Here is a 25,213-nt window from a genome sequence, read left to right on the forward strand (position 1 = left end):
CATTTTGGAAATTATCACCATCTGCCCACACCCCCTTCTAAGGTTACACAGAAGCCCACTCAAGTAACCAAAATAACAAATAAAAACTTGATAAGCAACCTCAAAGTGTTTCTTTTAATTATAGATACCTAAGTACATAATATTAGGGCTGGGGAAAAACCCTCTTTTTTTTAAAATATAAAAATAGCCATTTTTTCCCCTGAGAAAACAGATGTTTCCAGGAAAGAGTATTATTTAATTCTGGTATTCAATTGTTGAAAAGAAAACATGAGGGAATGATTAGGGACAAATTGATAGATTTTCTAAATTTGTCAAAATTAATACATTTTCTTTTTCACAAGACCAATTTTGGCAACTTCAAAGGTAAATTTGCATTGTTTATACTTTTCAAATGGTAATACCAAGAGTCCAAAAGTACAGGTCTATGTTCACAGGTAGGTTATAATTTAAATCTTAGAAAGGATTTGAGATTTGGGGACAGGGGTTGTTTTTTCTGTCTTTGTTTTCTTGAGGATTAAATGCTTGTTTATTTGTTTTATTAGTTCTAGAAACATGATTTCCAAGTCTTTGAAAGATATTGCTATAAGTATAGACTCTTGGAAATAAATACTTATTCCAACCTTGGCTCAGGTCATGGACAGTTCATGAGTTTGAGTCCCACATTGGGCTCTGTACTGACAGCTTAGAGTCTGGAACCTGCTTCACATTCTATGTCTTCTCCTCTGCTTGCTTTCTCTCTCTCTCTCTGTCTCTCTGTCTCTCAAAAATAAACAAACATTAAAAAAAGTAAAATTCCAAACCATAGATTAAAAACATAGTAGAAATGTCATCAAACTAGTTTGCTTAATATCAACAATATTTACATACAACTTCTTCATAAAGTTAAAAATAATAACTAACATACTTCACCTTCCTCATCTTAGGAAGAAAACAATAATGTTTTATATTTTAAAGAAAGTTACAAATATGGAAAAGAAAGTAGCAAATATAAGTAAAGTCCTAGAACATAAAAGTCCATATATTCATATTAAATTATATTCCCCAAATGTACTAAGTTTTCCCTATGAGGGAAAGTGTGACATTTTTTAGAGATGTGGGTAATAGGTATTATGGAGGGTACTTGTAATGAGCACTGGGAGTTTTATGTGAGTGTTGAGTCACTAAATTCTGCTCTTGAAACTACTATTATGCTATATGTTAACTAACTAAAATTTAAATAAAAACTTGAAACAAACAAAAAACAAAAAAAGAAAGTAAGTGAAATAGGTAAGAATGAGCTAATGCACCCTGTCTTGCAGTCATTCACTGGGCTCTATAGAGTACTGAGCCATTCAAGACCTATTTTCCAATCCATTTAAATCTCCTGATGAGCCTCTATTTCCTTATCCATCTCTACAATACTACTCTTTAAGGTATTTTTCAATATAATGCTTAAGGGGCACCTGAGTGTCTCAGTTGGTTAACCATCTGACTTTGGCTCAGGTCATGATCTCACGGTTCGTGGGTTCGAGCCCCACATTGGGCTCTGTGCTGACAGCTAGCTCAGAGCCTGGAGCCTGCTTCAGATTCTGTGTCTCCTTCTCTCTCTGACCCTCCCTTGTTCATGCTGTCTCTCTCTCTCTCTCTCAGAAATAAATAAAAGATTAAAATAAATTTTAAATATAATGCTTAATAAGCTTGAAAGAAATTCTGCGTTTGGGGTTCACAATATACTAGGAAGAATAAAAGTAAAGAAACAAAGAAAAAAACAAAACAAAAATTGTCTCAGAAGAACAGCACAGCAACTGAAATACAAAAAAAAAAAATGATCCTATTTTTAAAATGAATGTCTATAATAATGAGTCAAGTTTGAATTATCTTCAGTGTCTCTGATCACCAAGCCACAGTGGTATGTAATACACTTCAGATAGGCATCTATCAAGAATAACTTAATCTGTTGATTTTGAGTTTTGGTATATGATTATAAGTTATTTAGAAATTTTACTTACTCCAAAGTTATTTAATAGTGTTAACTATGTAAGGTGTTGCTCTACTTAGATTCTGACAAAATCATCTTATTTCATCATCGCTTTGGTAATAAACTATTTATTGTCTTCCCCTTAAAAGATTAAATATTGGCAGACAATTTGGAACCAGATCTTCCCTACCTTAATAGGAATACAATCTAGAATACCTTTCGCCCATTAGATAACTACAATATAATCTTTTCAAATACAGAATAATGATTATTAAAATGATTTTTTGTAAATCTCCCTAACATAGTTCTTTGAGAAGTTAATTAAGCCAACAATTCTTAGGTCTTTCTTTTTAGCAGCCCCGCATCTTTCAACCAAAAAACATGAACGGTTAAGATTTTAGTTACATCTAACCTATGCAGTACCAAAAAAATCGCCAAATGTTTTATTCAGGAAATTTTATCTAGTTAAAAAAAAACGTTAAAACTTAACTGCCTATTTCTTTTCTAAATCTCAAATTTAGAATTAGAATTTAAGCCAGTAGGATTCAATTCCTTGAGAAACATGACTAATTAAACAAATGGAAATAATGATACTATTTCTGTAATTGGGTCATTTTCAGCTATTGATTTCATTTTCTATGTCTCAATTTTTCATCTGCAAAATTAGCATAAAAATACAACACTCCTGGCACTTTAAATAATTTGTTATTAAGTATATACTGTGGTACCTTCCTGGAAAAGAAGTAAATATATAAAAATGAACAAATAGCTTCACACTCAACTCAATAGATGTTTTTAATAAAAGCCTACATAGGTGAAGGAATTATTCAGATATTGTCACAAAAATAAAGGTGAATTAAGGCAGTCATGCTTTCAAGGAGCTTTTGACCAAATATGAAATATGAAATCAGATTATCCATGGTGGTATCATAGCACAGAGAAAGAGAAATGTTACAAAATAAAAATAAAACATCGATGTGGGAATTCAGAGACAAAAATGAAGACTCTCCTTATCTTGCCAGATTATGCTTCCTGTATCAGTTGTGTTACACGGCAACCGCATTTATATGTAAATCTCCTCAATAAACTCCTTTGATGGTAAGAATTCATACAAATAAAATTATCATCATTGGGCACCTAGGTGGCTCAGTCAGTTAAATGTCCGGCTCTTGGCTTTGGCTCAAGTCATGATCTCACACACTGTGGGACTGAGCCCTGCATCTGAGCTGATGGACAATGTGGAGACTGCTTTGAATTCTCTCATCCCTCCCCATGTTCATGCGTGTTCTCTCCCTCTCTCTTTCTCTCTCTCTCTCAAAACGAATAAATAAACATTAAAAAATTAAAAATGAAATAATCATCCTCATTATTATTTTAATTTGCTCATGGATCTGGATGAAACATGGAAAACAGACACACACATGTAAGTAAATAAAAGAATCAATGAACACATCCAGGTGGTAGAAATCAAATGAATTGCTTTGGTATCTAGTGCATCACTGATATTGTTTATGTCACGTAATTTATGCAGTCAAGACAATTATTTTTCTTGCACATTTTCAAAATTCTAGTAATAAATGTCTTTCAGGTGTTTCTGATGGAAACATTGTAGTTTGAACAAATAGGAGGTATTTTATTGACATAGTTGCTATGTTGTTTGGATGCATTTCATTCTATTTCGGAGTTCTTATGAATGAAAAAGTAAATTTAGAATCCAGAGACCTGGATATGAACAATCACTAACAGTTTTGAGCCAAATGACCTTGGAAAAGTCACTTCATTCTCTTCTACCTTTGATTACTTGCCAGGAAAAGAGGGATAATCGCTTGTTGTTTAATATTAGTGGGAAGATTAATTACAATAACTCCTAGCACAGTGCTCAGTTTAGCTTCTTTCATTTTATTTTAAATAAAATGATGATACCCACAATGCAATTCTGCAACAAATTCTCACTGGTAACATTATGTTAGTGTGCACAAAACACAACTGATGGGTTGTAAACAAAAACTATGGTATTGGCTGACTTTTAACATTTTTGGCATAAATGAGCAGCATTCTTACCTGTTGGTGGGATTATCCCAGGAGACATGAGTCCAGGGACAGAGTGTGGCATGATATGAGAGTTCTCTGGGGAGGTGACACTTTGAGTCCTCTTAGGAGGCCTTCCAGGTCTAGAACTGAAACAAATAAACAAAAAATTTTTACAATTAAGCTGTTGTCTTACACATCATTTCAAAGTTGTTTCAAGTGGTAACATGGACTGTAAATAAATTTGTTTCAAGGACGGTTGCTTTTGCAGTTAGATGTAATAGACTTCCATCACTAATTAGATTACATGCTGAATTCATTTTCCTCATTGAAGATCAGCCACTCTTGATGCATAATTCATAGCCTGCACCTCGTTACCTGCTTCTTCATATTAATATCTATACACAGTTTGAATTGCCTCGTTTGCATATGCTAAAGTTCTGCATGCAGCCTTCAGCACGAAAATTATGCACTAACTTGTAATAATTATTACAGTCAGCCTGCTATTGATTTATGAGACTTTTAAAAACCAAATATGTGTAGTACTTGTAATGAATGATATTTTAAGGTTCTTCAGGAAATTAAAAGGCAATGGCTGCCTAAGGAAATGTTCTGCTTGTTTGATTTAATACTACAGTTAGCTGGGAGGTGGAATGAAAGAGTGATTCAGACCTATAGCACATTTTTCGATGATATGTTTTATTACTTCGCACTGCTAGCCTGATATCTAGATGATAAATGACAATACATATCTAATGTGTGAAAAGGTCTTGCAATTTCTTTATTTTTTGTCATTTAAAAGATAAGTCAAGTTATCATTTAACCCTATTCTATTTAAATGAACAGCCCCACTAGGTTGCTTTACTTTTAATACACTAAAATAAATTGGAAAGGCTTAGGATTATTTGCAGGACATTGTTGAGAAACTGCCAGTATAGCATCTTAGAACCGCCTTCAGGATAAATTAAAATACTTTGTGTTTTAGTGGTACTTGTCCTTTACATGCCTATTGCACGAGATTAACTTTTAAAATTATAAAAGCAGAAGGCAAAAAGGAGGCAAGGATTTGCTATTTTTGCACAAGAGTAACATGAAGAATATAATATTAACAATTCTTGAAACAAACACGTTTAGCATTATGTTTCTCCTTTCTGCCTCTGTATTGTGAATGTGCTTTGGTGAAAAAATGCTTTTCCATCGTCTGGCCAATATGTGCTAGACATCTCAGAACCTCCAGACAGATCCTTCATATAAGGTAGCATTTCCAGGTTAGCCTCAACTGAGATCTTTTTCCTCATCAGAAGATTCAAAGATTTTACCTTTATTATTTAGTGTTAATAATACATGTGATCATTGAACAAATAATTATTAAGCACTTACTGTTTTCAAAGCAGTACACTATGAAGATTAATTTGGGGGAATGGGTTCTTTAATCTGCAGGAGTTGATACTCTCGCTAAGGGATACAATCGGGTGCATTAATAACTATGGTGCACACCAGAATGTGCTAAGTGTCATAAGAAAGTTGCAATCTGAATACTAATTGGAGGTTAGGCTGGATGATGCTACTTCTATGTTTAGGAAGAGAGTTAAGATTCCACGGCAGTAGAAGCATTAGAGAATTCCAAAGGATGACTTAGGCACAGAGAGGGAAAGAATGGGAGAAAAATGCTCTCCAGTGAGACTATGAGAGAGGAATGGACACACGACAATGTATGAATGTGCAGGACTGTTTCTAGTCACCCAACACAGCTCAAGTAAGATGAGGAGCAAAGATGGATAATGCTAGATTTACTGCCTGGAGCCAGATCCTGAGAGGCTTTGAACCAAAAGCAAGGAGATAGATGGTGAGTTTGTTCTGCTATTCTGTAAGGAAACCCTCCCTCATATTGTTCTAAGTATCTGTTTGGCTACTTCTTCTTTATCAGTATTCTTCATCTTCAGCTGTTTCTTTAACTCTTGTTATTTGCCGAGGGTTAATCAGCAGCCCTCTGATAGGCTCCATTCTTCCTGAGTAATCCTTCTATTGACATCCCTGAGATGATAAGGAATCATGGCTAAATATGTATCTACAGCCTAGGTCTTCCTCCTGGGATTCAGACAGATTAATGCCTGCCTACTGGAAATCTCTGCTTAGATGTCCTTTAATAATCTAAGACTCAGCTTGTCTGAATCTGAACTCAGCATCTTCCTCATTAAAACCTATTTCTCTTTCCCTAGTTCAGCAAAAGGGCACCTAACTGACTAAGCCAAAACTCTAGGATCAGCTGTGTCTTTCTTCCCCTTGGACACTCAAATATCATCTCAGTGAAGATCCATTCTGCTCTCACCATCCTCAGTTTAATCTTCCAGGTCAATCCGTCATTTCTTATCTCCTATTACAGCCTTCTGAACTCTTCTGAGATCTACCTCCAACTTTGCTCTACTGTAAAGTCTAGAGTCTAGAGTCAAGACAACTCTCCATACTGATCTCAGAAGGATTTTTATAAAATGCAAATTTGATCATGTTTTCCATTTGCTTAAATATACTAGTAGTTCCCTATAAGATTCACACTCCTTATCATGGCACCAAAGCCTTCCAATGCTTGGTCCCTGCCTACTCTTCCAATCTCACCATTTTATTATTATATGCATGGCCCTCCTGAATGAAGAGTATCACAAGCTGCTTTGTTCTCCTATTCCCCTACCTTTAAAGATGCTGCCTCCTTTGTCACCAAGGCCTTTTCTATACCAACTCATCCTCATCCCCATTTCACCTGGCTAAACCTTAATCATCCTTCTTACTAACCACGTTTCAAATACTTTTAATGCTTATTTATTTTTAAGGATGGGACAGAGAATCTGAAGAGGGCTCTGCACTGTCAGCACAGAGCCCAGTGAGGCCCTTGAACTCAGGAACCATGAGATCATGACATGAGCAACAGGACACTCAAATGACTGAGTCACCCAGGCACCCCTACTAACCTCTTCTAATCCGTATGTGCTTTCTATGCACTATGACAGCCCATGGTGAAAACTCTATTATAGCTTTTTTCTGCACTGATCGTAGTATCTGCTCATCTGTTTATTGTCCGGACTACATGGCAGAAAGTGTATAAAACACATAGTCACCTGAGTGACACAAGTCACCTAAGCATCCAATTCTTGATTTTGACTCAGGTCATGATCTCAAGGTTGTGAGATTGAGCCCTGTGTCAGGCTCCATGCTAGCATGGGTTCTCTCTCTCCTCCTCTCCCCCGTCCCCTGCGGTGTTGGGGGGAGGGGAAGAGGGAGAGAAGTGTATAAAATATATCTTTGTGGGGGCACCTGAGTGGCTGAGTCAGTTAAGCATTCAGTTCAGGTCATGATCTTATAGTTCATGAATTCAAGCCCTTGCATTGGACTCTGTACTGACGGCTCGGAGCCTGGGACCTACTTTGGATTTTGTGTCTCCCCCTCTCCCTGCCCCTCCCTTGCTTGTGCTTGCTCTCTCTCTCTCTCTCTCTCTCAAAAATAAATACATAAACATTTTAAAAAATAAAAAATAAAACATACCTTTACGTCCTTAAAACTTAATTTCAGTGCCTGGATTACTATATATATTTATTTTCTTTCATTCCCCCCCTCCCCACTGTGTATAGTCAAATAAATTTTAACTCAATTTAGGAAGTCCTTTCCCCAAAATTCCTCAAGTACTCTACTTCTTCCATTCCAATGGTCGCAAAGTTTCCAAGAAATAAAAAGTAAGGCACAAAGATAATTTGGAATCTGAGTCTAAGGATAACCTAACTATACATCCAAAGTCCAGAGAAAGAGAACAGAGGTATTGAGAGATTTCAAGCATGATGCCATGGAGCAAGTGGGAAAGGAAGAAGAAACTAACATTTGAAAAAGAAACTAACATTTAATTTGATTTGCTTTTAAAGAAAATGTAACTGTTTAAGAGTGCTTTATTATTCAGGCCGCGGGAGTTGCGCTCACTGCCCACACTCGGAAAGAAGTCAGGCTACTAAGTAGGAACACTCCAGTTCATGCTGGGATTAGAATAGACCCAGTGGGCTCCTTTCACCCCAGATATCTCCTGCCCAATCTATCACACTGCCTCCAATTCCACCAATAGAGATTTACTGCTTTCAGCCTTGAAGCCTTAAGATCTTTTAAAACCTCCCATTAAAATGCAAATGCCCCTGGTGGTGATAACACCCTAAAGCCATCAACTAACACCCTACTGAGGATTAGTTTACAAGTAGAAGAAAACACAGTTTTGAGATATTTACACAAAGAGTGGAGGAGACTGGAAGAAAAAATTTGGAAGGATAGTCAAGTCGCTTATCCTTTGACTAAGTTAAGACCACTAGACCCTCTTCCTGGCAGAGGGGAAGTTAGAAGGTTTATTTATTAATAAAACTTTCTTCTATCTCTTTAAGACCTACAGTTCTTAGGTAGGTCCCCTTTATTGATGGGCTTGGTATTTTACCTTTACTGCAGTCTTAGTCACTAACTGCCAAACGGTTTGTCTCTAGGGAAGGTAATATATCGGTAAAATACTTGAATATTTAAATTACATTCACAGAGCTTAAGGGAAATTCCAGGAGAACCCATGTAGGACTGTGGCCTTCTGGCCACACAGGTATCATCTTGATAACTCTATCTTTAAATATTGCTTCTACCGATTCATTAGAAGGTGTGGCCCCGATCAAGCCACAAGTTAGGTTTAACTGCTCAAAACATCTGATTAACTCCTGTTGTGTGGTGTGTGTGTGTGTGTGTGTGTGTGTGTGTGTGTTTTAAGTGAAACTGTTTACTTTGTAAGGAATAAGTTATTCTTGGAAAGAAAAATAAAAACTTAACTGCAAAGAGGAAGTGAAACAATTAGCAAAAGCATTTCCTTTTGGAATGATCAATGGCCTCAGTAGTAGTAGCCACCTTCAAGCCTCCTTATCTATAATAGTAACCCAGCTCTACCCCAGAGGATTAGAACAGCTGAACTTTCCTAGTTCTAATCAAAGCAGAAGACCTCACTTAAATAAATTATTACCCTTAACAGCTTGAATGAAATCAAATTTATGACTTTGGTAATTGTTTTTGCCAGCTTTACACATGAGCCACAGTGCAGCCTTTAGTATTTGTAACTGTGTGCATTAAAAGAGGAGTGAAATGGCTTAGAAGTGTCCAAATCCACACTTAATATCTCACTTACTTAGGAATCCACCCAGGCACACTCTTTCCTGCAGTTCTGAATAAAAAAGCTTTTCCAGACACATCTCTCCTATATACCATTAAACCAGTCTCATGCTAATTTCTCTCTCTCTCCCACAACTGTACAATGTTTACCAACCCTTCCTAGTCTCTTATTGTGCTTATTCAGGGTGAAGTCAAAATCCAACTTAGCAAAAACAAAACAAAACGAAAGTAATATGAATTAATAAGAAGCTAAGTGGATCCAAAGAGTGGGGGCATTTAAAATGTTAGAGGACACATCACAGATTTTTCAATCCCCAACCTTCTGCATAGACATCATCTTCTGCTCATCTTTTCAGTAGTTTGTAGGAAATTAAGTTCAGTTTTCTTCCCGAGAGTTGGAGCAGAGAAACATGTAAAATCCAGAAAGAGATTGTAATGGTTGTAAGTTGAGAAATGCAAAAGTAGCTACCTAGCGGAAATTTTGGTTCCGAATCCTACCTCTTAAAGAAGGTTCCATTCAAAATTCAATTCTTTCATCCATCTATCTGAGAGAAAAGAGCTACTGAACAAGCTAGACATAGGGTTGCAAGAATAAAAATTTACTCCCTTTTCTAAGGAGGAAGACAAAACTAAATAGCCTGTGAAATAATAGAGCAGAAGAAAACTACATGGCAGCAAGTGAGCACTGATTTTAGGCTTGGATGACAAACAAGCATTTAGGGGTGAAAGCAGCTTGCTCTAGGAATCTACAAGAGTCCATTTGCCTTCTCCCATCTATTCACCCCAGGAAAATTCCAACTATGTTTATATTTTGCATAGTGTTTTCTAGTAAACTACTTCTACGAAGCCGAGCCAAAATATAGGAAAACTATAACCAAATATGTAGTCAAATTTAACACACTGATAAACACACGCACACACACATACACACACACATTCTTATTTCTTTCTACTTGGAAAGGCACAATTTCCTTAATGATTTACATGTCCTCTTGAACATTCTGAAGTCATGGAAAGGGTTGTTTATGAAGAGATTGTGAGAAAATGCTTAGGTTCTAAGTAAAGTGAAAAAGCAACATAAAACCTGCGGATATGGATATAACAGAGCACAAGACAGATAGCAAAATTAAGTAAAACTGGCAATGAATAAATATAGAAAAAATACTGGAAGGAAACATACTAAAATATTGGAAGTGATAATCACTGGATGGAGAAATACTTATTTTTTCTATATCTGAAGATTTTAGATTATCTCTCAAAAGCATACCTTAATTTAAAATATAAAAATAACATTAATTTGTTAACACTCTAAAGACTTTTTAAATGTCTATTTACTTTTGACAGAGAGAGGGAGAAATAGCATATGAGCAGGGGAGGGTCAGAAAGAAAGGTAGATTCAGAATCCGAAGCAGCCTCCAGGCGCTGAGCTGTCAACACAGAGCCCTACGTGGGGACTCCAACCCATGAACTGGGGGGGGTGGGGGGGAGTGGCGATCATGCCCTGAGCTGAAGTCAGATGCTTAACTGACTGAGCTACCCAGGTGCTCCAATTTGCTTAACACTTTAATGACTGACCATATTTTTTAGATAATTCACTGTGGACAGACGACGATCCTGGCTAAACATGATCAATGCCTGAGAATAACCTCTATATATTATAGAAACTAGATCGAATTTATCCTTTTAATCTTTATTCTACAGTTCAGTTCTAAAATACTTAATAAAAAGAAGATAATTATGTGTAAAATATTACCCTTGTGAGAACTATAAAATTAATATAAAATATGAAAAGTACAAATAATCATTGATATCTCCCAGATTAAATCAACCTCATAAAATAGATCTATCGACATAAAAAAATACAAAGGACCTCTTAAGATTAATGCATGTATATATTTCACTAAAAGAAGCAGCTGATTTATAATCTTCAGTTTATTAGTGGGTACTTTATTCCCTTAGAAAGATCTTCTTAACTTGCTAGTTGAATTTTTTTCAGCTTTCTGAAAGACAAGAATATAAATAATCCAGAAAGAGTATGATTACCATATTTTCCCTGGGCATGGAGGGTTTTTCTCTGTAGATGGTAAAACTTTGAGGAATACATTACTTTTTTGCAATGATGACAGATGTGAGCACCTTCTCAATCTCCTATGTCACATTTGTTTGGACTTCCTGTGTTCTCTGTATAGCTGTGTGACCCAGCCATGTGTATTTCTCAGTACAAATAGATGGCAAACTGACTCATCAAAGAGATGATTTTCCACAGTCACCAAAACACCGACTTACATGGGGCAAGCACTTAAAACCTCACCAGCTCACACCTGGAGACTGCTCTCACATTACTGCTCATGAGCACAAAGTCCCTAGTAGTCCCTCAATTCTTTATAGGGCAGGAGTTATAGACTGAATCGTGTTCCCCCCAATTCATATGTTGAGGCCCTAACCCTAATGTGATGGTATTTGGAGAGAGGGCCTTTGAGAGGTAATTACACTCAGATGAGGACATATCAGTGATGACCTCATGATGAGATCAATGCCCTTCCAACTGGAGACATCAGAAAGCTTATTTACGCTCTTTCTCAGCTATGTGAAAACACGGAGAGGACACCATCCTACACCATCCTACAACTGAAGGGAGCCATCACCAAAAATGGACTCAGCTGCTACACTCATCTTGGACTTCCAGCCTCTGCCACTATGAGGCGGATTTCTGTTGTTCAGGTCACCCAGTCTATAGTATTTTGTTATGGCAACCTGAGCCAGACTAAGACAACAGGAAACTCTGTATGTAACTGAACAAGTATATATACAAACACAAAATAAAATTTCCTTTGAAAAAGACTTAAAAATAGTTTTTTTAATGCTTATTTATTTATTTTTGAGAGGGAGCACATGAGTAGGGAAGGGGCAGAAAGAGAGAGGGAGATGGAGAATTTGAAGCAGATTCTGAGCTGTCATCACAGAGTCCAACTTGGAGCTCAAACTCATGAATGGTGATATCATAACCTGAGCTGAAGTCAGATGCTTAATAGGCTGAGCCAACCAGGTGCCCCTTGAAAATAATTAGAAAAAAAAATCTGTGCTTGGGGAGCCTGGGTGGCTCAGTCAGTTAAGCATCTTACTTCGGTCAGGTCATGATCTCATGGCTCATGAGTTTGAGCCCCGCGTTGGGCTCTGTGCTGACAACTCATAGCCTGGAGCCTATTTGGAATTCTGTGTCTCCATCTCTCTCTGTTCCTCCTCTGCTCACAATCTCTCTCTCTCTCTCTCTCAAATAAACATGAAATTTCTTTTTATAAAAGGATGTGTGTTCAAATTAATTTGGGAAATGGCAAGTTAATCATATTGAACATGTATATGTTTTGTGGAAGAACTTCACAAATCCTCAAAGCTTTTAATACTTTTGTTTCGTGGGACAGCTTCTCAGAACTTTCACTATGATGATATGTATTACAAATCTCTACGAATGTGGTAAAATAGGCATTCATGAAACTTAGTTTACCATGAAACCTGTTATTTCCAGTGAGTTTGTTTAGAGACTTGTGCTCTAATGGAATATGTTCTTCCTAACAGTCTACTTTTATTCAAATTATGAAAATCCCTCATGCTTCAACATTACCAAGCCATGCTGTGTCATGGGTGACATGACAGTTGTCACAAGTGAATTATTTTCTAGGGACAAGAAAAACAGCAATTCACATATTCTATAGACTTGATGTAAGACTTGATAATTATTCAAAACACAAAGTTAACATGAAGACACTGAAATAATCACTAACAAAAATAAAAAGGAGTTGGAATTAGCTACTCTGGTGCAGAAGAATCATTGTTGCCTCTGACATCAAAACCCACACTATATAGACCTGAAATCGTACAGAAAATGTATTTAACACAAAACCTGTTTCACAGGTCATGGACAAAATATCTGAGTCTCCAGCTGAGATAAAGTTTTTAAAAACTGAATAGGAAACCACCCTTGAAACAATTATAGGGGAATAGGGCTAAGTGACTCCTGAGCATTTGTAAATTAAGAGTTAACAACTAATGACAGCCCAAAATACTAAAAACAGTTCCTGTTGGACAGATTACACACTTGGGATAATCTAGTCCTTCAAGTTCATAAGTCCCTCTTCCCCATTTTAGGATCTAACATAAGGGCCACATTAAAAAGTTTCTTGCACACCTGGATGGCTCACTCACTCAGTTAAGCGACGTACTTTGGCTCAGGTCAGGATCTCACAATTAGTGAGTTCGAGCCCTGCTCTGGGATCTACGTTGACAACGTGAAGCCTGCTTCATATCCTCAGTCTCACTCTCCCCAGCTTTCACTCTCTCTCTCAAAATAAATAAATATTTAAAAAATTGTTTTAAAAATTCTTTAAAATTCATATAATATGCTTAGTTATATTAATCTCAGAATTAATATAATAATCTTTGTTTAGATTCCTTAATTTAGGGAATATTTTTTATGATTAACTTTTATCAAAGCAGAGGTCTTAATATATGAATTATTTACTTACATCAATGAAAAATGACTCCTGATAAAGAAAATCTAGTGATTCATAATAAAAATACATTCATATTTTATTGATATTTTGTGGATTAAAAACTAGTTTAATGTAACTTATAGGTTTTTAATGTTTGTTTATTTATTTATTGAAAGAGAGAGAGCATGACTGGGGAAGGGACAGAGAGAGAAGGAGAGACAGAATCTTAAGCAGGCTCCAAGGTGTCAGTGCAGAGCCCCATCTGGACTCCATCTCATGAACTGTGAGATCATGACTTAAGCCAAAATCAAGAGTCGACTGCTTAACCAACTAAGCCACCCAGGCATGCACCCTTATAACTTAAAGTTTTAATTAAAAAATATAAATGTTTAGGGGTACCTGGGAGGCTCAGTTGGTTAAGTGTCATACTCTTGATTTGGGTTCAGGTCATGATCTCATGATTTGTGAGATCAAGCCTCATGTGGGGCTCTGGGCTGAGTGTAGAGTCTGCTTAAAATTCTCTCTCTCCCTCTCTCTCTGCCCATCCCCCACTTATGTTCTCTCTCTGTCTCTCTCTTAATAAATAAATAAACATTTTTTTAAATAAATGTTTAGTACTATTTATTTTTGCCTTTCCACAGCATATATTGTACATCCACATATATTTTTTTTCCCAGTGAGGACATTGTTTATAAATGTCGTTTAGCAATATGTTGTCTAGAAAGCTAAATATTTTTAAACTTTTAACCACCTTATAATTTTCTCTTCTTATAATTATGCCCTCCAAGCCACAGATGAGTCTACCACAAAACATCTTTTTCACAATTTTCAGCAAAGACTGACTGAACCCTTAAGAGACAAATCCTAAAATAATTAGAAACAATAGTAAATGGCTTTCTTAAGGTTTTGAGAAGATTTAGTACTTTATTGGTTTCTTTCTCACAGTTACTGTCATACCTCAAAACGATGTTCTACAAAATTTAAATTTAGTATTAAAAGATATTCCAGCTAAAATATGCAGTATCTAAAGTAATCTTTTATACAAACTATTGGCTCCATAGTCACAAGGAAGTTTTATTTCTTAAAATTTTTCCATTTGAATTTCAAATGACTAGATCTTCTTTGCAATTGCTGTTGGTTATATTTTGTTTGAACCACCGGCAGTGTATTAAGTCTTCTATTTCACTGGCACATACCATGATCTGTTCATAAATGTGCAGTGGCTCTGGTGGGCTATCTGTTTTTATAGATCATCTTGAATTTGGTCCCAAAATACAACCATGGCTCTAATCTCAAAATAATATCCAGCCAACCTCTGTAGGAGGTGGCATTTCCAACACTCTGAATGCCCTCTTCCCAAATGGTTTTGGTTTATTTTGGTATAGTGCATAAAGTAATAAAATAACTCACAGCTGTATTATATTAGCTAACCAGTAGGCACTTGGCTAAGTTCACTATGTGATCTAACTTTTAATATTCATAACCAACTTTTAAGATAGGTATTATTATGATCTTTGTTTTATAGATAAGTTGGGGCATCTGGGTGGCTGAGTCGGTTAAGCGTCCGACTTTCGCTTAGGTCATGATCTCGAGGTTCGTGGGTTCGAGCCCCGCGTCGGGCTCTGTGCTGACTGCCAGCTCAGAGCCTGGAGCCTGTTTCAGTCTGTGGCTCCCTCTCTCTCTGACCCTCCCCTGCTCACACTGTCTCTCTCTCTCTCTCTCTTTACTAGAAATAGATAAAACATTAAAAAAATTTATTTTATAGATAAGAAAGTTGAGACCCAGGGAAGTAAAATGCCATACTCAGCATCCCACATATAAAAAGTAATAGAGTGGGGTGGAACAAGAGGGAGGATAAACAGGCAAACATAGAGGTTTTCTAGGGCAATGAAAATACTATACATGATACTATAGTGGTGGATACATGTCGTTATACAGTTGTCCAAACCCATGGAATGTACACTATCAAGAACGGACCCTAATGCAAACTACAGACTTGAATGATAATGCTGCATCAGTGTAGGTTAACTGTAATGAACGTGCCTCTCTGATGGGAGATGTTGGCCATGGAGGAGACAGTGAATGTCTGAAGGCAGACGGTATATGGAAATCTGTACCTTCTGCTCAATTTTGTGATAAACCAAAACTTTGCTAAAAAAGTAAGTCTTAAAAGAAAAAGTTACAGAGCCAGGTTGTGAACCAAGGCAATCTGGTCCAGAGGCCAAGCCCTGAGCACCATGCATTCTGCTTCGGTAGCATATTTGTTTGTTTGTTTGTTTAGCCAACAACATTAAATGTTAATGTTCATGACCTTATAATGTGTTTTGGAAATACCAATAAGATACTGTCCCTGAGTTCAAGTAGTTCAGTCTATTTTTGGAAATAGATAGATGTATAAAGAAATGCAATACATCATCTTAAATGCTGCAGTAAAATTCCAAGGGAATGCTGTAGGAACACCATAGTGTGGGTATCTCTGAAAAGAAGAGATGTCAGCAAACAGGAGTTAGTCAGCTTAAGAAGAGGAGAGGAGATTGAGTATGGAAGCATCCAGAGAAGCACACCCCTCCTTCACACACACAAAACATACTTCTGGAACGAAAACCTGAATTATGCAAATCCATGCTCATCTTTTCTTCCTTAAAATGATAAGTATCACACAGTCTAGCACATAAACTTTTTCAAATAGTTCCATAGGTCACAACTCATCTCTCCACATTGTCTCCATACTTCTGACCTTGGGAAATATGCCAGACATACCAGTCAAATTCTTTAGGACATTATTATTCATTTATCTACTTTAAATGTATCTTTGTTGTAAATGTTTTATTTTAGGGCAATTCAAAAATGGATTGGTGTTATACAATCAATTGTGTAGATGAAATCTGACTCTAGCCAGTAATTAATGCATCTCTCTTTCACTATTTTACTCTGACAGGGGTTTGTATCCATAACAAGGAAACTCATTAATGAGTCAACTGGGTTTTGTCATTTTTCTATAATTTTTACTTCAATCTGAATCTTAATCACAGTAGCTACTATATTTGTTTAAGTAAGCAGTAAGCTCAATGTGGGGCTCAAACTCATGACCCCAAGATCAAGAGTTCATGCTCTACTGACTGACCCAGCCAGTCATGTTTTTAATATACAAGTTGGAAATATGTTGTAAAGAAATTGTCACTAACCAACAACAATAAAGATGGAAAAAAAAAAACTATAGTAAATGTACATCGATTTTGCTGTTCTAAGGCAACCAGAATCATAAATGTCTGATAAAGTCCATCTTCACACATACAAAAAAAAAAGAACATTTGGTATAACCATCTTTGCTGATACATCATAAAAGGAGATGCAATAGTTATATTTATAAACTGTTGGTGCTTAGAGATGTAGCTTCAAATGAAGGCTAAAAACAGAATCTATGAAATCAGAACTAAGAAAATCTTGTGAATACAGAGGTAAGATGGCTGACTCAACCCAAAATACATGTTTTCACCTTCACTGGCAAGTCATTTGTTTGCTACAGCTGAAGAAAAGGTACAAAACTAAATTATTTGAGAAACCTGTTACAAATAAAAGAATACATGCAACATTCCCCTCCACTGTGTAATGCTTAGAGAGCTGTCAAGAAACATAGTCATGAAGCACAGAGATTCAGATACCACCCCCAGGATTCAGAGACCTCTTGACAACTTTTTGATACTCCCAGGAGCATTCTAGGCCTATGAACTAATAAAAGGATTATATTAAGACAGACAAAGGTAGGCTGTTTCCAGCCTGCAGAGATTTAATAACATGCTTAATTCATTATCTGACATAGATGTTACATAAGCACCAAACATTGCTATTAATATGATTTACATTAATTGAATTCTATTTAATACTTTATGAAAGTGTTTTCTTTAATGAATGGCCTTTTAATACTAATGCGCAATATTATAAGAAATTATGATATAAACTGCCTGCACCACCGAGTTGAAGAAGACACTGACAATTGTCCTTTCAAGCTTGAATAGACATTGTTTTATCATGGGATTTTTTTTCTCCTAGAATACTGTACAGAGGCAGCTATTAAAATCCCAGTCATCATGTTAATTCCTGTTTCTGTATTTATTTATCTGTATCCAAATCATAATCTAAAATACTAAAAAGTATTGCCCTAATAGTGTTACTTCAATTGGCTAAAGAATTATAGCTTATATTTAGAGGTGACATATATATGTACCAGGAATTCTTCAGAGCCCTTCATTTAATTCAATAATTTCATGAGATAGAAACATTTCCATTTTATAAATATGGGAACTGAGGCAGAGATGTGTTTAAAAAATAGTGTTACTTAGAATAAAAATATAGATTTTTTTATTCACTGGTTCAAATGGAAAAACTGGTTCATGGTTAAGTATTGTGGCCAGCATCATGTTACAGAGAAGTCTAAGAAGATAACACTATTGCATTTTATTTTTTAAGTAAATTATAGAATTCCGTATTTCAGTCAATTTGTTTATCCATCTATTGGAGGACCTTCTGATATCTAGAACTCTGCCCTGGTCTTATGGTCAGAAAAATGATTCTCAAAGTCCATTAGTCTACATCTGATGACATATTGTAATTCATTCTTTATTTCTAAAATTATTAGAGCCCAAAGAAATGTGTTGGGTAACCACTGGGCATAAAGACCAGTCCGAGATACCATGACAGAGACAAGGTCTACAAAATACAATCTTTTCTCAAAAAAAGAAGTTTCTTATTGGTAGTATATACAGTTACTCATGATACTCTCAAGTAATTCTTTTAAAAAGAGAATCTATTTTTCTTTTCTTTTTAATGTTTTATTTATTTTTGAGAGAAAGAGACAGCATGAGCAGGGGAGGGTCAGAGAGAGAGGAAAACACAGAATCCGAAGACAGGCTCCAGGCTCTGATTTAGCTATCAGCACAGAGCCTGACGTGGGTCCTAAAACCAAGAACCATGAGATCTTGACCTGAGCTGAAGTTGGACACTTAACTGACTGAGTGACCCAGGGGCCCCAAGAATCTATTTTTCAAGTACTATGGGAATCAGTATCTGCAGTCATCTTGAAACATCTTGTGGATTTTGACTGATGGAGATAAATGAAAAGGCAGCATTGAAGGTATTCAAACACAATGATCAAAGGCCCTAAGACGGAAAAGTAAATAGTGCTTGAGAAATGATGGGTAGATTAAGGCTTCAACGGATACTCCATTTGCACAGAGTTTCTAGACCATATTTATAGATTGAGTGTGTTTCTTGTGTGCTTTACAGTCTTGTCTATGTGGTAAGACCTTTTGCTTGTTTCCTCTGTAGCTCTCCGTGACTATCCAGTACTTCCAGAGGGAAGTTAACTGTGTGAATTCTGTAGTACTGACTAATACAACCAAGAAGTGTGGGTGAACTTGGTAACTATAGATCATATTGTAAAAGGAAAGGCAAATACTGAGTGTTGAAGAATGGGCATTCAAGAAGGGCAATGCATAAGCTAATTATAATATGCATACTTAGGAAGCAATAGTATGTAAAGTATCATGGCTCACAATTTTGTAGATTTTCATGATGAGATTTGAGTGAAAATTAAGTTAGCTGCTATTGTCAAGGTAAAGATTAAAAATCATCAGATTTTTAGCTGATCTAAGATATTAGTAGCTCTATCAGAAAAATATTGTCATTATGTCCACTTCACAGATGAATGGAATGATGGAGAGAGGATAAGTCACTTGAATAGACCATAGGCTGCTAAGGTAGCAGAGCTGAAAAGTATCAGGTGTGACTGAGCCAAAGTCCACTCTGAATTGCCATGCTAATCACAGAAATATGTCAGCTCTGAAGAAATTTACATCAGAAGTAAATAGCCATATGCAGATGAATTTTTGAAATTCACTTTCAAGGCTGCCTTTCTATTCTACAACTCCAAATATATGTATTATTTTGAAATAAATTTACTGTCTTGAAAAATAATTGAATGTTCCTGCTCCCATACCTTTGTACTTGCTATTGCTACTTCCTGGAATGCTCTTCAGGAAGAGGTCTCCATGCCTCAACCTTCCCTAACCCCCATACATCATGGCATTGGATTCCATTACTAATTCTGTTCTTTCACCCCAATGTATGTTTAGCCTGAGTATTGTTTAGAAATACTATATATTTTCTTGCTTATTAGCAACTGTGATTTGTCTAGATAGGCTTCATGTGGGAAATAATTTTTGAATATGTTTTGTTCACTGCTGTATCCCCGAAATATAGGAGCAGTGACTGGCACAAAGTAAGGACTAAATACATATTTGTTAAATGAAAAAAAAAAAAAAAAGAATGAGTTGGTGACAGAAGGAAGAGATGCTCACTCCTGATCTATGGCCATCTGAATCTACATTGTCTTCATAGCTACTTAAGCATCCGAGAGGCTGTGTCACAGTGTTTTGTATGGTGTCAATCTGATAATGAAGATGAAGTGGGAGGCCACTATATTTTTGCAGTCTTTGCATTATCCTATCTCTACCTAACTAAATACCCTGGATCTGTCTTAGCACTTCAAAATGATATGGCAGGAAAGACATACTCCATAAATTATTAAACTAATGGCAATATATAGAGCTTTAAATCATCAACTAGGGTATCCTAGGCCTGAATATGTACATTTTTGAACCTGGTTTTAAAATCTAGACATGTATTTAAAAATGTAATTCATACCTCCATAATAATGCATTTCTTTTTTTGATTTTTAAAAAATTTTTATGTTTATTTAATTTTTGAGAGAGAGAGAGAGGGAAAGCTGGGGAGAGGCAGAGAGAGGGAGGAAGAGAGAAAGCACAGAGCCTGACGTGGCACTCAAACTCACAAACTGTGAGATCATGACCTCGGCTGAAACCAAGAGTCAGATGTTTAACTGACTGAGCCACCCCGGCGCCCCAAGGTGTGCATTTCTAACCATTTGATTTAATCTATGCATCTACATGGTCATCAGAAATAAGCCATCTTGAGACTAAAACTTTATTCTCATAGATTCCTCCCCACATATGCGTGATTATATCCAGAAGTCCTAAAATATTGCATTTAATTTCATCATAAGGCTACATTATTCAAAACATGGTATCAGAACATTTCACTTATTTGGAAAGTTGAAATAGATTCCCATTTTATGCATTTAAGGAAGTAGATTAAGTAATTACATGCTTAAAAATTACAAAAGATTAAAAGAAAACTATACTTGGGATAATAAAAAACTTTATAAGCATGACATTAGTGCTAGAAACTATAAAATTGATTGATAGAATTATCTGCATAGAAATTAAAAACATTTTTAGGAAACCTAATGTTGAAAAATTAGTGACAAAATAGCAAAATGTATATATTAACGACAAAAGATTATTGCCCTTAATTTATAAAGAGTCCAATATTAAATGGCAAAATAATATAAAAAGGAATAACATAAAAATATAATAATAAATTAAAAATCCCTGCAATGTCACTAGTAAAAAAGGAATTAAAGATCAAATAAAATACAAAATACCACATTCAGTCCATCACATTGGCAAAGCTAAGAAAACACGGGCACAACACTGGGAGAAGTACACACATCGCATATTTTTCAAGGATCACTGGCCTCAGGTATCAAAATTTTTAATATAAATACTTTTGGCCCAATATGTTCATATTGACAAGTCTTAGAACTCATCCTAAGGTAATAAAAGGAGATAGGGAATTTGTAAAAATAAAAAGGTTCATATAAATGTGTTGATTTGAATACACTACAATGGATCTTTGTTTGAAATTCTAGTAGGTCATTAAAGCTATATGTGCTAGGAAGCTAAATAAAAAGGATACAAAAACATGTTCATGGTAGATTTTTAGGTTTTGTAGCAGCTAGAGCATAGCATGGTCACACTGCATGTGTGCTACAGAGGTTTTCCTCTTGTATGTGATTATATGTTACCTTTACTTTCTTATTGGTTTTTTGAAATCTTCTAAATATTTGGCAATAAACAAGGTTTTTTTTTTATTCTGTTTTGTTTTTAATCAGGAAAGCAATAAAGTAGAGTATCCAGAGATGGATTCAGTGATATTAAAAGCAAATTATTTTTCAAACACCAGATAAAATTAATAAGTAATGCTCTGAAAATATTAAAAGTAAATTGTGTATGTACAGAAGAGTATTTTATTTTAGAAGCATTAGCACAATGTAAAGAGAAATAATTACAGTGGATCCTAACTTGCCTGTGCATTAGGAGCATAATTTCTAATCTTTATTGACTAGAATTTGTAACTTGGCTATTTCCCTTAGGGCAAGTTTAGCCTCCAAAAGTCCTATATATATTCAAGAGGATCTGCAAATGCAAAAAAAAATGTTTTTGCCACAAAATATATCAAAAACTTTAAAAACTGATGAGAAATGAAGAAATGGATGGCTAACTATATAAAGAACTCTCAGCTTTACTTACACTTTGAAGTAGTTAACTTTCTTTTTTTTTTAATTTTTTTTTATTGTATAGAGAGAGTGAGTGAAGAGAGGAACAGAGGGGAAGAGAGAGAGAGAGAGAGAGAGAGAGAGAATATTGAGCAGGCTCCATACTCAACATAGAGCTTGATACAGGGCTCCATCCCACTACCCTGGGATTACGATCTGAGCCAAACTCAAGAATCAGATACTCAATTTACTGAACTACCCGGGCCCCCCAAGATGGTCAACGTTAAAATTTCATTGCTTTGTTTATTAATATTTAGTATGACTTTTCTGAAAACTAGCTTTCCATTTTCCCGAACACAGGGCTTCTTTAGACCTCAAAAATTAAATCTTGAGTTCTCCCTGTTTGAGTGAGAAAGAGTAGTACAGTGGTCTCTCCTTATCTTTTGAGAGGATACACTCTAAGACCCCCAGTGATGCCTGAAACCACAAATAGTACCAAACTCTCTACATACTGTTTTTTCTCATACATACATACCCATGACAAAGTTTAATTTATAAGTTAGGCACAGTAAGAGATTAACAATAATAGTAATAAAATAGAACAACTGCAACAACACATTATAATAAATTTATATAAATCTGCTCTCTCTCTCTCTCTCTACCTCTCTCTCTCTCTCTCAAAATGTTTTATTGTACTGCACTCACCCTTCCACGTCTTGTGATGATGTGAGATGATAAAATGCTTACATGATGAAATGAAGTGAGGTGAACGCCAGAGGTACCGTGATGTAGCGTTAGGCTGCTACTGACCTTCTGACATTATGCAAGAAGGAGGAACGTCTGCTTTCAGACCATGTGGACATCAGGTAACAGAAACCATAAGTGAGAAGGGGCTACTATACATCTTGCTACAAGATATGTATAAAACTCCATATTCTTTTGTTGGGTTTACTGTTAAGATTTACTCTACCTAAATGGGTGAAGCTTAGTGGGTAGTTCATGAGCAAAGCCTAGTAGTATGTAAGATATCACTCTGAACAGGATTAAACAGAACAATGGTAAAATTTTGCTATAGAAGACATTTTGGGGGTAACTGGGTGGCTCAGTCAGTTAAGCATCTGATTCTTGATTTCGGCTCATGTTTATGGGATCAAGCTCCACATCAGGCTCTGTGCTGACACTGCAGAGCCTGCTTGGGATTCTCTCTCACTCCTTCTCTTTCTATCCCTCTCTTCTCTCTTGCTCTCTCTCAAAATAAATAAACAAACATTAAAAAATAAAACCTTTGAATCTATCCAAGGAATTTCTCTTGTTTTCAATTTTCACACAAAACTCTTCATAAGGTTGGAAGACACATTTGAAGTGATGGCAAAACCCGTATTAATTCTCTCAACTAAATATTTCGGTCAAATATATAAAATTTCCATAGATTCACTGTATGTCAAAATGTTAACTGATTTTCATCAAAACATTTAAAAAGTGACGCTCCTTTTCTTATTTTGCTCAGTCCTAAATTTGTACTGCCTAAACCAGGTGATCGCATGGTCTTCATCTTAATTGCACCTTTTCTGTTATATTGTTTAGTCTCTGTTTGTTAGATTGTCTTGATTAATATACTCTGAAATTATATAAAAAACATACATGTGCACGTGTGCACATGCTACCATTCTCCATGTATGCTAAAGCCAATGAAATGGCAATTGGAGGGAGAAAAAAGAAAAAGACAAAGAAATTTTAAAAAATTGATCTCAGCAAAAACTGACATTCCTGCTGCTAAGAAAGCACGTTCAGGAACATATGGCATGAAACAAACAGCCTTAATTTATATGGCACATTTGTGGAAGTGCCACAGAGTAGGCTAAACCACTGAGAGTCCGTGGACTAGCCATACGCACAGATATACTAATACGCTACTGTTGTGGGAAGCAAGACATCTTTACCTTTTGCCCCTTCTGTAGAACTCAAGTACATAATGCAAAGTTCATATTTGAAACTGGCAATAAATACATGTTGATGTTTCCAAACCTTTCATATCCCTCACCATATCTTAGCTTTTAATTGGTTGAGAGAAGTTCAGAAAGATTTACTTTTAATAAGTTAAAAGCAAAATCCATTAATTAACGGAAGCTAATTTAAACTCTTCTAAATTTTAACTTTAACTAGTGAATAATTTCCTAGTAACTTTTCCTGAATTATAGATTAAAAAATACAAAACCAGCACTTGACCTAAAATCTAAAATCAGACTTGCTAATAAATCTTTACCAGTTCTCCTTGATCTTCAAGCATGTAGTAGATATTAATAATTTGCAGAAGGACTAATATATGTATACATGCAGAAATGAGGTACACACAAAAGGCTATTAACTGACAGCATTTTTAACAGAAACACAGGTTCATTTAAGTAGATCTTTTTTCATAAATGGTTATATGTATATATGAATCTTTTGAAACCAATAAATGTTATTAAGTTACTACATGAACAAGGTATTTTCTTGGTAAGTATATATTTAAATCTGAGATATGATAAATTCAGTATGATAGGTGATAATTATTACATTTATAATTAATACATGTTATTTTAGATGTAGTTGTTTTCCCCAAATAATCATACTTAATTCACCACATAGTCTTCCCATAATATATGAATGCATATCACACTGTATCCTATTACAGTTATTTTCTATTTGATGACTTTCACTCAGATATGTAAGTGAAAATCACTTAAACACCAAAGCATGGAATCCAGAAAGACTGAATGGAAAAGAAAATGGGAAATAGTGATAGAATGAAAGGGGAATTGGTGTGAGGTGATTAAGACAGTTACTAGGGTTGGGAGAAAAAAATTTAAGATCTATACTACAGTAATAAAGTAGAAATAAAGAGGAATAAGGTTTTAGTGAGGTGGAAAGATAAAAATTAGAAGGGATCTTACATGAGATGATAAAGTATAGGTAGGGACACAGAACGGTGTGTTCATCCCAAGAAAGGAAGTATAAGGAAAAATCCAGGTTTCGTAATGAGGTGTGAATTCAATTCCATGCTATGTCATCGTGTTTGATTCTGTAGTTGTTTTTAGACATGAGAGCCTCAATTCCTGGTTCACTGCTCTCCTGCAACACTGCAGTCACATTTAATCTTTTCTGGGATGACCAAGCGCCATG

The 25,213-nt window shown here is 35.6% G+C and overlaps 1 protein-coding gene across 1 annotated transcript in view; it reads right to left on the bottom strand.

Annotated features, from left to right (window-relative positions):
- The window catches only part of DACH1 (dachshund family transcription factor 1), a 424,979-nt gene that overhangs the window by 241,083 nt on the left and 158,683 nt on the right, over nt 1-25,213 (bottom strand). Inside the window, exon 2 of the mRNA XM_077767990.1 lies at nt 4,019-4,134. Coding sequence (XP_077624116.1) covers nt 4,019-4,134 — 116 coding nt within the window. The remainder of the gene's footprint in view (nt 1-4,018; nt 4,135-25,213) is intronic.

This window comes from Crocuta crocuta, unplaced genomic scaffold (assembly GCF_008692635.1).
Source record: "Crocuta crocuta isolate KB4526 unplaced genomic scaffold, BGI_CrCroc_1.0 scaffold115, whole genome shotgun sequence".
In the NCBI taxonomy this organism is placed as follows: Eukaryota; Metazoa; Chordata; class Mammalia; order Carnivora; family Hyaenidae; genus Crocuta; species Crocuta crocuta.